The 13,715-nt window shown below is 49.5% G+C and overlaps 1 protein-coding gene across 3 annotated transcripts in view; it reads right to left on the bottom strand.

Annotated features, from left to right (window-relative positions):
- The window catches only part of PLEKHM1 (pleckstrin homology and RUN domain containing M1), a 46,378-nt gene that overhangs the window by 12,539 nt on the left and 20,124 nt on the right, over positions 1–13,715 (bottom strand). For all 3 annotated transcript variants that reach the window (XM_059378811.1, XM_059378812.1, XM_059378813.1), the window contains 2 exons: positions 5,436–5,706; positions 1,376–2,296 (listed from right to left, as the gene is read on the bottom strand). In XM_059378811.1, the coding sequence (XP_059234794.1) occupies positions 1,376–2,296; positions 5,436–5,706 (1,192 nt within the window). The remainder of the gene's footprint in view (positions 1–1,375; positions 2,297–5,435; positions 5,707–13,715) is intronic.

The raw sequence follows: 13,715 nt of genomic DNA, 5'->3' as shown, positions 1-13,715 counted from the left end.
TGGGGTGATTACAGAGTTTAAGCGAGAGGAGATTTTGAAAGCACCCTGTATACCATGAACACAGCAAAACGTCAGCAGTGGGTATGAGCCTGGCCACAGAGCTGTGCTTGCGGCAGGAAGGAAGCCCAAGCTCCCCGGGGCTGGCAGGTGACAGGCGCAGGAGAGGTGCCCCTTGCCAGCACTGACTCCCACCGGGGGACCCTCCTCATGGGCTTTGGGGGCCTGGCCTCCTCGCTGAGCCCAACACCCACAGGCTGAAGGTGCAAAGTGTGAGGGTTGGGGGCTGGCGGAGGGAGGGGGCGAGCAGGGACCTGAACATGTTTTCTGCAGGAAGAAAACCGCAGACCACTTCCTTCCAGATGCCCAAAGCAGACTTTTCCTTCTAGTCCCTCAGGCTCCAGCCGACAGGACAGCCCTCAAGCCACTTGGAGCCAGGTCTCTTGCTGTGGTGCTCCGCAGCAGGGTGAAACTTTCACAGCTGGCCTGGAGCAGCCGTGGGGATGGAAATGGGTGTCTGGATCGGGGAGAAGAGCTGAAAATGGAACGTGAGCCGTGGACTATCTCACGCCTTGAAAAGCAAGGCAGTGGAGAGGGCCTATGGGGACTTGAGCGGAGCAAGGTTCTAGGACTGTCGAGGTCCTCATCTGCCTCCACCTCGGGATAGGTACTGTGAGGAATAAATGAAATAATCCAAATAAAGCAGCTGGCCCAGTGCCCCCCGCAGGAGAATCAGATTTGAGGACAGTAATGATACAGCAGGTGTACGGACTTGGAATAATACCCGTGATACATTCTTAAGCATAAAAAAAAAAAGTTATAGGACAATATAGATAGCTGTGCTGTCACAGGTACCCATTTCAATTTAAATATCTTTACGTTAAACTGAAAATTCAGTTCCTTTAGCCACATTAGCTGCACGTGGAGTACTTGGGAGCCACATGTGGCTTGACAGCAGAGATCTAGAACATTTTCATTATCAGAGAAAGTTCCACTGCATGGCCCTGGGATGTATGAGCCCACTTTTGTAATGGAAAAAGACTGTGTGCACTTGTGAAAGCATGCAGGAATCTTTGGAAGGGCACCATGCCCCACTCCAAAAGGATTGAATGATATGGTAATGTGATAACGAAAGGTGTGGAGAACAGAGCTCTCCTGATGGAACTCCCTGAACAGAGAGCAGCACCGTGCAGAGCTGCCGCCCACAGGTGCCGACACCCTGCAGCGGTGCCGGCCTCCAGCCTCCATGGGCACTGGGGAGAAGCAGGGGCTATGCGCTGCCGCATCCCAGGAGAACCTGAGTCAGGAATCCCCCACCCAAGGCAGCAGGAGGCGGGTGCATGGTAGCGGGGGAGGGGGGGGGACAGTGAGTGGGCACCTGCGCAGAAGCAGCCCTGGGAGTCCAGGCCTTTCTCCGTGGGAATGGCCACGAGGTACTGCAGGAGGAAGCCGTTTTCCCGCGTGGCGAACTTCAGCACCTCCTGACAGTTTTCGTCCAGACTCCCACCCAGGGTCACGGCCTCCTCAGCCGTCTCCAGGTAGGACGCCAGGACCTTCCGCACCAGATCCCTCCACAGGGCGGCCTCCTCGGCGCTCCCGGCCTGCAGCTTCAGGACGGCCTTGGCCGTGATGATTTTGAAGAAGGAGGGGCCCCCAAGACTCGTGTCTGGCAGGATGTCTCGGATGGTCTCAATTCCATGGCTGTCACTTAACATCTTCTCGTTGTTTCTCACTCGGAAGCATTTCAGAGACTCCAAGGAGAGGGAAAAAATATAGGGCATCCAGGTCCTATCCGTGTACAGGTATAGAAGGGATTCTTTGATAGCGTCTGGCTCAGGATCTTGGGCAGAGGACCAACAAAACTGTGTGGCCTGGAGGGTTTCAGGCTCAGGGAGCAGGTCTGGGTGGGAGGGGAGGCCGCCCTGGGGGACAACCGGGGGGTCCTCAGGCGGCTCGGGGTACTGGATATTCACCCACTCATCCTCCTGCTGTGGCCGGCACTTCTGCAGGGCCTCCCGCACACGGTCCAGCCAGTCCTCGGCCTCATCCTGGGAGGATGCCCGCAGGGCCAGCTTCCTGCCGGAGAAGACCAGCTCGAATCGGCCATCGCTGTGCGCCGGCCCCACAGACTCGCAGCGCAGCAGTGAGCATGTCTCCACGCAGACGCGCTCCTCGGTGTTCAGGTAGAGGCGGAACTCCAGGGGGGAGAGCTCGCAGAAGAGCTCCTTCCAAATGCCCATGGCCCCCCGCCGCTCCACGGTGCCCAGCTTCATGAGACCCCGGAATGGGTTGGACAGTCCTGGGGGTAGAAAAAGGCGCTTTAGACTGCGGGCCATTCCCCCTTCCCCGGCCCCACCGTCCTCACCCTCCACTGCTGACCTTGTTCCTGAATTTTACCGAGACAAAAAAAGGACTCACAAGATTACCTCCACAGACCCCTCACTCTGGCATCGGTACCCACAGTCTGACCTGCCCCTTGTCACAAAGGATGAACTGACGGCTCAGTCTGAGGCCAACCCCTCTGTTTGTGGTGGAGACGCTCCTCCCCCCTCCCCCGCCTACTCAAGGACAAGGACGTCTCTCCAACAATCCTCCCTCCCTCTCCCGTGTCACTGCTTTCTCCCTTCCCTCCCAGATCATTCCCTCCAGCACACAAACACTCTGTTATTTCTGCCATCTTTAAAAATAGCTTTCTTGATGGCACTCACATCTCTAATTACCACCCTGTTCCTCCGTCCCCCTTTACAGAAAACCCCCTGAGGAGGTATCAAAACTGTCTCTAGTTCCCTTGCTCCTGTTCCATCTTGAATCTGCTCCAGTCAGGCGGCTGAGCCCTCCTTCCATTGAAATTGCACTTGGAAAGCCCCATGCCCTCCTTGTCACCAACTAAAAGGCTACTCATTGGTCCCCGTCTGGCCTGACCCATTAGCATCACTGGAGAGAGCTGAGCCCCCCTTCTTTCCCTTGGCTTCTGGATCTTTCTCAGCCCTAACAGGCCACTCTTCTGTTCCCTGGGCTCGTTCCTCCTTCTCTTCCTGACATCTCAACATGGGAGCACCCCAGAGCTCACTCCTGGGTCCTCTCCTCCATCAACACCCACCTCCTACCTCCTCTTGCCCACTCACAGGGCTTTATGCCAACAAGGCCCGTTTTTTTTTGTTTGTTTTTTTTTTTTTTAAGATTTTAGTTATTTGTTTGACAGACAGAGATCACAAGTAGGCAGAGAGCCAGGCAGAGAGAGAGGAGGAAGCAGGCTCCCCGCTGAGCAGAGAGCACGATGCAGGACTTGATCCCAGGACCCTGAGATCCTGACCGGAGCTGAAGGCAAAGGCTTTAACTCACTGAGCCACCCAGGCGTCCCTAGGCCCAGTTTTTATCTCCAACCTGAACCTTGCCCTTGAACCTCAGATTCAGATCTCCACCTGCTCCGTGTATGTCTAATATCTAATAAGCACCTCAAGGCTGAATGCCTGAAAATGAATTCCTGACCCTCCCACTGCAGACCGGCTTCTCTCCCAACATTCCTCATCTCATAAATGGCACATTATCCTTCCAGCTGTTCGGGCTAAAAACCTTGGAGTTGTCCTTGATTTCCTTTCTTCCACGTCACACACGCAGTCTGTCTGCACACCTTGCTGGCATATCTGGAACACCCCACTCCTCACCACCTCCACCGCTACCACACGGGCTCAGTTGGCCGTCACCTCTGGCCTGGAGGATGGCGACAGCCACCTGGCTGGTCTCCCTCCCTGAGATCCTTCAACACATGAGCCAGGATGACTCCCATATGGTTTCACTTATTGTGGAGCATAACAAATAGCATGGAGGACAAGGGGAGTTAGAGAGGAAAAGGGAGTTGGGGGAAATTGGAAGGGGAGGTGAACCATGAGAGACTATGGACTCTGAAAACCAATCTGAGGGGTTTGAAGTGGCGGGGGCGGGGGGTGGGAGGCTGGGGGAACCAGGTGGTGGGTATTAGAGAGGGCATGGATTGCATGGAGCACTGGGTGTGGTGCAAAAACAAAGAATACTGTTATGCTGAAAATAAATAAAAAAAAAAAAATAAAGGGAGTCAGATCACGTCCCTCTGCCCCAAATCCCGCACTGGCTGCCATCTCCCTCAGAACGAAAGCTAAGGCCCCTCCTGGGGCCAGTGAGGCCTTCCGTCACTCTGCCCTCATCTCTAACACCCTCTCCCCAACTCCTCAGTTTCCCAGGCACGTGCCCAATGCAGGGGCTTTACATTTGTTCTCCTGCTTGAGACACAAAGGTTGTCCTATGTCTCCCTCCCTCCCTCCCTTCCCATCTCCTCAGAGGTCATCTTATGTGTGAGGGCTTCCCTGGCCATCCCGCATGAAGCTGTATCCTCCCCACCTTGGTGCTCCCCAATTTACTCTTCTCCATAGCAATGACTGTCACTGGCCCATACCATGCATTTATTTGTATATTCTCTTAGTTCCTGCCTCTTGTACTAGGATATAAGTCTGGGAAGACAGAGACTTTGTTTTGCTTCCTGCTGTGTCCCCAGCACCTAGAGCAGGCTGGCACGCCACAGAAAACCATCTGCTAAATGAGCGGGTGCCCAACCAGCACACCCTGCTCAGTGCTCCCTGTTTCACAGGGGTCTGCCGCCAACTGGGGTCCACAGGACACGCAGTTCTCTCTCGCCCAGCCTGGACTAGCCTTGGAGATTTCAAAGACCTGTACTGGGTCTTCCTACCCTTTGAGGAATCTGATGGCCTGGGCACAAAGCACACCTGCTCTGGCACAGCTACAGTTACCACGTGGACTTCAAGAAAAACCTAAATGAAGCGAGTATGGAGACGGGAGCTCTACCTATACTCCCCAAGCTAGGAACCCGGCCAGAACTGTCTGCTGGCTCACTGCAGACGGAGGGAGAAAGAGACGGACTCCAGGGCACATTTTTTCTTTGTTTATAGGGGTTGTGGAAAAACTAGGTTATAGTTATTGACCACTGTCTAGAACCTCACAGGGCATGGAAATCAAGCTGGCCTCACTGTCAATGGCACAGAGAGGACACTAACCAGAGAGCAGAGCTGATATACCCTACCGGAGCTGTTAAACCAACCTCCTAAGATAAAGGCCTTGGGAAGAGACATTGAAATGCCTTCAAGGGGCAGGGTTTGCTCCCGGCTCCAGGCAGAACCCAGGGTTTCGTAAAATCATAGGACTTCCAGGAAAAAGCTGCCATATTTCACTACATGAAACAGGTTTTTGAGCATTACCTTGTTGAGATTTTATGAGAAAATATAGTACTTTTCCTGAAATGCTTTCCTGAATTACTCCGCAAGGTTGCTCCTTATGACATCTGGGGAAGAGGTGCTGCCTGTGAGAAGACCCCCCAGAGGCTGGCAGCCCCACTCTCCTGAAGGTGCTGCCCCGTGCGGCCAGGTCACTGGGAGCCCGAGGCCACCTACCCATCTGCCGGCGGTGCACCACCCGGAAGTTCTTATGCTCCTGTGCCACGGCTGTCCTGCTCTTCCTGCTGCCCGGGGAAGGCACGCATGCTTTGTCTAAGGCCCCCGTGGAGAAGCTTTTTCTTGGTCCTTGAGAAAAATGCCGGAGGAGACTGGGCCTCGACTCTGGTGTCCCTCCAGAAGAAGCCACGGAGCGTTCTGAGGGGCTCTCTGGGGGCGGCTCCTGGGGAGGCCGGTAGAAGTCATCCTCGGAGATCCAGCTCTTGCTTTTCTAGTGGGAAAGGAGTGAAGACAGGTTTGTTTCTTTCTTTTTCCAAGATTATTTTTTTAAGATTTTATTTATTTATTTGAGAGAGTGAGAGTGAGAGAGATCGTAAGCAGGTGGGGCAGGGCAGAGGCAGACTCCCGGCTGAATAGGGAGCCCGATGGGGGACTTGATCCCGGAACCCTGGGATCATGACCTATGCCGAAGCAGACCCTTAACCGACTGAGCCACCCGGGAACTCCAGAGGTTGTTTTTGAAGCTTTTTAGGAATATCTTTTTAGGAACATCTTTATTGAGACACAATTCACCTATCATTAAATTAACCCATTTCAAGTGTCCAGTTTAACGGTTTCAGTGCGTCCACAGAGTTGTGCAACCACCACCACAATCTAAATTTAGAACGTTTTCATTCTTCCAGAAAGCAAGCCCATGCCCATGAGTGGTCACTCCTCATTTCCCCTCAACTGCTCCGGTTCTAGGCAAGCAACAATCTACTTTCTGTTTCCAAAGATTTGTCCATTCTGGACATTTCGTATAAATGGAATCTTCTAACACATGATCTTTGTGTCGGCCTTCTTCCCCTTAGCACCGTGTTTTCAGGGTCTGTCCTCGTTACAGCAGCTGTGAGGACTTCATTTCTCTTTATGACTAAATGGTATCCCAAGGTACGGATGTACCACGCTGTTTGCTCACAGGCTGATGGGATTAGGGTTGTTTTCCCCTTCTGGCAATTATGAATAATGCTGCTGTGAACACTCATGTCCAAGATTTTGTTTGGATGTTTGTTTTCCATTTCCTTGGCATGTACCCGTGAGAGGAATGGATGGGTCATATGGTAACTATGTGTAACTTTCTGAGGAATTTCCAAACTGTTTTCCATAGTGGCTGCACCATTTTATATCCCCACTGGCCATGTAGAGGATTCCAATTTCTCCACATCCTCGCCACCATTTTTTGCTGTTCTGTCTGTTTACTTATGGCCATCCCGATGGGTGTGAAGTACCATCTTGCGGTTTGGGTTTGCAATCTCCCCAGTATCTAATGACACAGCAACCTTTCTTGTGCCTCGTGGACATTTGTATATCTTCTTTGGAGAAATGTCTATTCAAATCCTTTGCCCATTCTTTTTTTTTTTTAAGATTTTATTTATTTATTTGATAGACAGAGATCACAAGTAGGCAGAGAAGCAGGCAGAGAGAGAGAGAGGAGGAAGCAGGCTCCCTGCAGCACAGAGAGCCCAATGTGGGGCTCGATCCCAGGACCCTGGGATCATGACCTGAGCCGAAGGCAGAGGCCTTAACCCACTGAGCCAACCAGGCGCCCCTCCTTTGCCCATTCTTAAATTGGTTTGTCTTTTTGTTTCTGTGTTATAGAGGGAATTGTGTTCCCAACCAGGATATGTTAAAACCCTAGCCCCCAGTCTCTTAGAACATGACCTTCTTTGGAAGTAGGGTTGTTGTAGATATAATTAGTTAAGAGGAGGTCATGCTAGGGGAAGGTGAGCCCTTCATTCATTGTGATTGGTGTTCTTATAAGAGAAGACACACACACACACAGAAGAGAATTCCAAGTGAAGACAGAGACACAGAGTGAGAAAGTCACGTGATGACAGAGGCAGAGCTGGGAGGGATGGGTCTTTGAGCCAAGGAACAACAGGGATTGCTGGCAACCCGAGCTGAGAGAAGGGTGCAGAACAGATTCTTTCTCAGGACTTCCAGACAGTTCCTGCCATCTGGATTTTGGACTGCAAGCCTCCAGAACTATCAGAGAATGCATTTCTGTTGTTTTGAGCTATCCAATTTACGGTACTTCATTACAGAGGCCTTAGGAAACAAACACAAGTTGTAAGGGTTCTTTATATACTTAGGATATTTGGGATACTAAGCCCATACCATATACATGGCTTGCAAATAATTTTTCCAGTTCTGGGGGCTGTCTTTTCACTTTCTTGCTGGTGTCTTTTGAGGCACGAAATTTTAAAATTGTGCTGAAGTCCAATATATCTATTTTTTCTTTTGTCTCTGCCTTTGGTGTTATATGTAAGACACCACTGTCTAAGTCAAGATTACAAAGATTTGGTCCTATGTTTTCTGCTAAAAGCTTTATGGTTAAGCTCTTACATTTAGGTCTATAATCTATTTTGAATTAAATTTTGTGTATAATGTGAGGATGCATGTGGATATCCTGTTATCCCAGCACCAATTGCTGAAGAGCTGTAGAGTTTTTCCACCCTGCTTATAGGGTTTAAGATGAGGGAGACATGGGTAAGCGGGACCCAGGGGCCTCACTGGCACCTCTGTTGGGGCTCCTCACTTCTGAGGAGGCCCCTGAAGCCCCAGGCAGCCAGGCCCTGCCCCTTCCCTTCTGTTGCTGAGTCTGAAGTTGCTCGCTAGCTGGGAGAAGTGGGGTGGGTCTGGGGTCAGGGGATTGTGGGAATGGATTTTTAGCTTTTTCTTCTTCACTATTCAAGCACTCCCTGCCTTTCTGTGTCTAAGCATGGATGAGCAGAGGCAAGAAGAAAGCTGGTTGGACTACCCTAAGTGGCTGTCTATACAGAGGAAATGACTCACACAAGGGGTGGGCCCAGTCCAGCTGTTTTGTTAAGTGTCACCAACCTCACCCTGAAGATGCTATTTCCAACCCTTAAATCAGATTGCCCTCCCTGCTCTCAGAGACAAGGAAGGGGAGCAGGGCTGGGACTGCCCTAGAAGAATCGGTTTGGCTGGTTTAATCCATTCTGATGCTAGATGTCTCCTTAAGCCAAGAGTGGAGAGCTCTGAGTCAGGAGTGTGAGGGCCTCACAATACTGGTCTTCCAGGGCTTCCTCCAAAAACCCTCCAAATTAGCAGGTGTTTCCTTCTGCCAGTGCCAGGACAATGGTTCAGTCGGGTGGCTACTTGAGGGCCACCTGCAACACAGGATTCTGAGCAAAGCCTGACTAGGCCACAGAGACCCAGGGGAGCTCCCTTAGGAAAATGGACAGGAGGAGCCTCACAGAGCCAGGGGTACCTACCTGGGAAGTCTTGTGGCCTCCGATCACCAGCTAATGGCTCCAGTGGGAAAGAGCACTATTCCTTAAGTCTCAGCCCAGGGGTCATCCATCACCTCCTCCTGGATGCTTTCCTTTTAATTCCCCAGTCTACACTCCTCCCACATCCCAGCGGACTCAGGGACCCCTCTGGGTTCCCATGGCATTCTTTGCTTACCCCTAGCCCTAGTACCTACGAAGCTGTTTGCAATCTTTCATTTTCCTTTTTTTTTTCTTAAGATTTTTATTGATTTATTTGTCAGAGAGAGAGAGGGACAGCAAGAGAGGGAACACAAGCAAGGTGAGTGGGAGGGGAAGAAGCAGGCTCTCCGCTGAGCAGGGAGCCTGATGTGGGGCTCAATCCCAGGACCCTGGGATCATGACCTGAGCCAAAGGCAGACGCTTAATGACTGAGCCACCCAGGTACCCTGTCTTTCATTTTTCTTAGTGCCTGGCACAGAGTTCTAACAGATGAGGGAATAAATCTTGACTATCCAAATGTCTTTAGCATGAAATAAGAAGGGTGGGGTGAAGGGATGAAAAGGAAGGAGACAAAGGTGAATTGTGAGGTGATGATCATTGGTGAGGGCTTCTCTCTCCGGAGACGCGAGGGAGACTACTAGGAAATGTTCAGACACGGGCCAGTGGCCACAGGTCAGTCACCAGGAAATGATACTCTAGGGAAAATCTTTTGTTTTCTTAGGCAACAGAGAAAAAACAGTGGGAACATTGGGTCCTTGGAGCTTTTGTGCACAGGCCTGGAGGGAGCTCTTTGCAGCTGTGCCCCAGCCCAGCCTCCCTCCCCCGCCCCACACCATGAAGTGGGGAGGGCAGAGCACTCCACTGTTGCCCTTCTCCCTCGCCTTTCCTACCACCTTCTTACCTTCTGCTCACTTAAGTCCCCACGTCTGGCCAGCTCCCTGTCCCTGTAACAGTGGGGGAAACCACCATCAAGCAAGGGTCTGAGCCAGAGCAGCACCTGCCGCTAGGGACCCAAGACAGAGGAATGCCACTTGAGCTACTAAAGGTACAGTAGGCCATAAACAACAGCTAAGTCTCAGAGGGGAGACTCTGGCTGAGGAGAGAGATACTAGGCGTCAGAAAAAGTGCTTTTTAGCCAGTTTAGCCTCGTTACGTCATGCGAAGAGATTTCGCCTGCACTCCTGTGTTGGGGAGGGGACCACATGGCACAGGTGGTGACGAGGGGACCACATGAGGGTAGTGATCAGGATGAAGTTTTAGAATTCAGACTGTCCTCTGGAATGAAACTGAGAAATCAATTCACAACCCCCCAGATTCCACAAGTAAAAGTTCCCTTAACTCCTCCACTCCCTGCTCCTTTCCTTCCCAGCTCTTGTCACCAACATAGTCATGACGTGGGTAGTGACCTGTCTAACCCAGTGTCTGTCTGCAGGGAGCAGGGCCTGTGCCCATCCTGTTACTTCACTGCACCAAGCACGGTGCTTGGCCCAGAGCAGGGCCTTATTTTGAGTGAATTGAAAATAATGGTCTTAGGGCACCTGGGTGGCTCAGTGAGCTAAGTAAGCCTTTGGCTTAGGTCATGATCTCAGGGTCCTGGGATGGAGGCCCGCATCAGGCTGTCTGCTCAGCAGGGAGCCTGCTTCCTCCTCTCTACCTGCCTCTCTGCCTACTTGTGATCTCTCTGTCAATTAAAAAAAAAAAAAAAAAAAAGGAAAGAAAATAATGGTTTTTCTTTAATGAAAGACTGAGTGGCTCTTATGGTGATACAACTTGTTAGTGACTACCCTCTACTCCCCACACTGCCCAAGTGTCAAATAATAGCAGTGACTAAGTGTCTGACGCACAGAAAGATGAGAACAACAGAGGTGACACACGGGGCAGGGCACTACCCTGTCCGAGGGCTGGGGGTGCACTGGATCAGTGTGAGCCCAGAGGCTGTCTACCGAGAGTACAGATGAGTGGGTCCTGTGGCCCTCAGCAACCTGACTCCCCTGAGGCCTGCAGTGAGGCAGAGCCTGCCCTGGTCAGACCAACTAGCCCACCTGGTGCACTTGATGGTGTACTTCTCAGTGTAAACTGACAAGTTAGCATCTCCAGAGTCTCTGAGAGTTTGAGAACTATTAATTATGCCTATATTCTCCCAGGTACAGTGCTCAGAGCTGACATTACAGAGGGGAGCAGACACGTTGTTTTATATCATAGAGCTGATATGCGAATCCCAGGGCAGAAAATAAACAAGTAGACAGATCAAGAGACAATATGATCTCACACAGTGATGCGTGTTATAAACAAAGTAAAGCAGGCAAATGGGAAAGGGAGTCCCTGGGGATGGTGCTTTTGAGCACCATCAAGAAAGGTGGAGATAAAGGCAAGGAAAAGGGGCGAGCTGAGAAAGAGTCCTGGCAGCAAATGGAAAAGCCTGAGGCCGGAAGGAGCTTGTTTTGTCAGGAGCTGCAGGGAGACCAGAGCATCAACACTCCTTGAGCAGAGGAGCATGGGTGACAATCTGCCCTGTCCCATCAGCTCTGGGATCCTGGCAAGACAGGATATCTGAGTCGATATAAGACTGGAGTGAACTCAACTCAGTCAATGCTACCCTGTGGAGCCCTGCGGGGGCACACAGCCACAGACCCTAGGGAGAGCCCTCTGTTGCCAGCTCAAGGTACGGGTTGGAGGAGGTTTTCTCCTTCACCCTTCAGAATGATGAAAGTTTTCTGCTCATAACCTTCAGGGCCCTGTGACATTCTGGGCCCTGAGGCAATCCTCAGAACAGTAAAAATGGAGAGTGTGACCCTCACTTACACAGTGACATGATTTACATAGTCATAGTCAGTAAGCGGAGCTAGTCCATCAGCTATCCCTATGGAAAAACATGACTTTTGACTTCTACCTCACACCGTACACAAAAATTAATCCCAGAGGGATCATAAACCTAATTGCAAAAGGTAAAACAGTAAAGCTTCTAGATGAAAATATAGGGCTTTTCAGTCTCACTGCTTTGGGTAGATAAAGAGTTTAAAAAAAGACCCAAAACATATTAACCACAGAGAGACTGATAACTTAAAGATCATTAAAATCAAGAATTTCCGTTCCATGAAAGATACCATTAAGAGATTTAAAAGGCAAGCCAGAGACTCAAAGAAGACATCTACTATATGTATTTATGCTATATATTTTTTTCTCTAATAAATGACCTATTCATAGTACATAAAGAGTCCCAAAGAAATAAGGTAAATACACACAACTCAATTCAAGAATGAAACAATGACTGGGGCACCTGGGTGGCTCAGTGGGTTAAAGCCTCTGCCTTTGGCTCAGGTTGTGATCCCAGGGTCCTGGTATCGAGCCCTGCATCTAGCTCTGTGCTCAGTGAGGAGTCTGCTTAAGACTCTCTCCCTCTCCCTCTGCCCCCTCCAACCCCCTCCCACATGTGCATGTGCTCTTTCTCAAATAAATAATATCTTGAAAAAAATCACAGTGAGATATAGTGGTAACTATATACCTTTTAAAGTGTCTAAAAATAAGACTGATGACACCAGTGGCTAGGATAAAGAGCAATGAAAATGCTCATGTATTGGGGTGCCTGGGTGGCTCAGTGTGTTAAAGCTTCTGCTTTCAGCTCAGGTCACGATCCCAGGATCCTGGGATTGAGCTCCAAACTGAGTTCTTTGCTTGGTGGGGAGCCTGCTTTCCCCAACCCTCTCTCTGCCTGCCTCTCTGCCTACTTGTGATCTCTGTCAAATAAATAAATAAAATCTTAAAAAAAAAATGCTCACATATTGCTAGGGTGAGTGCAAGTCTGTACAAGCACTGTTAGAAAATTCTTGGCAGTAGATACTAAAGGTAAACATGCGCCTACCCAATGACCTGGCAATTCCACTCCTAGATATACCCACAGAAATGAGTACAGAGAGTCACTGAAAGGCAAGTGCAAGAATGTTCATAGCAGCTTTCACTGTAATAGGCAGAGCCTGGAAACAACCCAAATGGCTATTAGCAGGAGAATGGATAGATGTATTGGGATATAGTCTGACAATGGACTACTATAGAACAATGGAAAAGAACAGACTGTAGTCTCGTGCTAAATGCGCAGGTTAATCTCACAGACAAATGCTCAGTGAAAGAAGCAAGTGTACATATTGTACAAATTCACTGATATGAATGAAGTTCAACAACAGGAAAATGAATCTGTGGGGCTGCAAGTCAGAATGGAGGCATCCTTTGGAAGGGAACAATGGCAGAAGGCATGAGAGAACTGGTGGGCTAGAAAGTGTCTACATTTTATTTATTTATTTATTAAAAACATTTTTAAAAAGATTTTATTTATTTGAGAGAGAGAGAGAAAGAGAGTGAGCACAAGCAGGGGAGTGGCAGGCAGAGGGAGAGAGACAAGCAGGCTCCCCGCTGAGCAGAGAACCCAATGCAGGGCTCGATACCAGGACCCAAGGATTTGGGTCTTTTTAACAGTCTTTTTAACAAATGGCGCTGGTACAATAGGCTATCCCTATGCAGAAGAATCGATCTGGACCCCATCCTTATACCATATACAAAAATCAACTCAAAAGGGATCACAGGTATAAACAGAAGAGCTACAACCATAACATTTTTAGAAGGACAGATAAGAGTAAATCTTTGTGACCTTGAATGAGGGAATGAGTATAGATATGACACCAAAAGCACAAATGATGGAAGAAAAAGCCAAATAAATTGGATGATATCAAAACTAAAAACATACATGCTGTGATACCACAAAGAAAGTGAAAAGATAACTAAAGTGAAAAGGATAGGAGAAAACAGTTGTTAATTATGTATCCAATAAGGGTATAGAATCCAGAATATATAAAGAACTATTATGACTCAATAATAAAAAGACAAAAAAAATCCTACTTAAAAATGGGCCAAGGTTCTGAATAGACATTTCTCCAAAGCAGATACATAAATGGCCAAAAGGCACATAGAAAGGGGATACTCTTTAATCATTAGTCATTAAAGAAAAGCAAATCAA

Source organism: Mustela nigripes, chromosome 16, assembly GCF_022355385.1.
Source record: "Mustela nigripes isolate SB6536 chromosome 16, MUSNIG.SB6536, whole genome shotgun sequence".
Taxonomy (NCBI): Eukaryota; Metazoa; Chordata; class Mammalia; order Carnivora; family Mustelidae; genus Mustela; species Mustela nigripes.
This window is presented reverse-complemented; position numbering and strand designations above follow the sequence as displayed.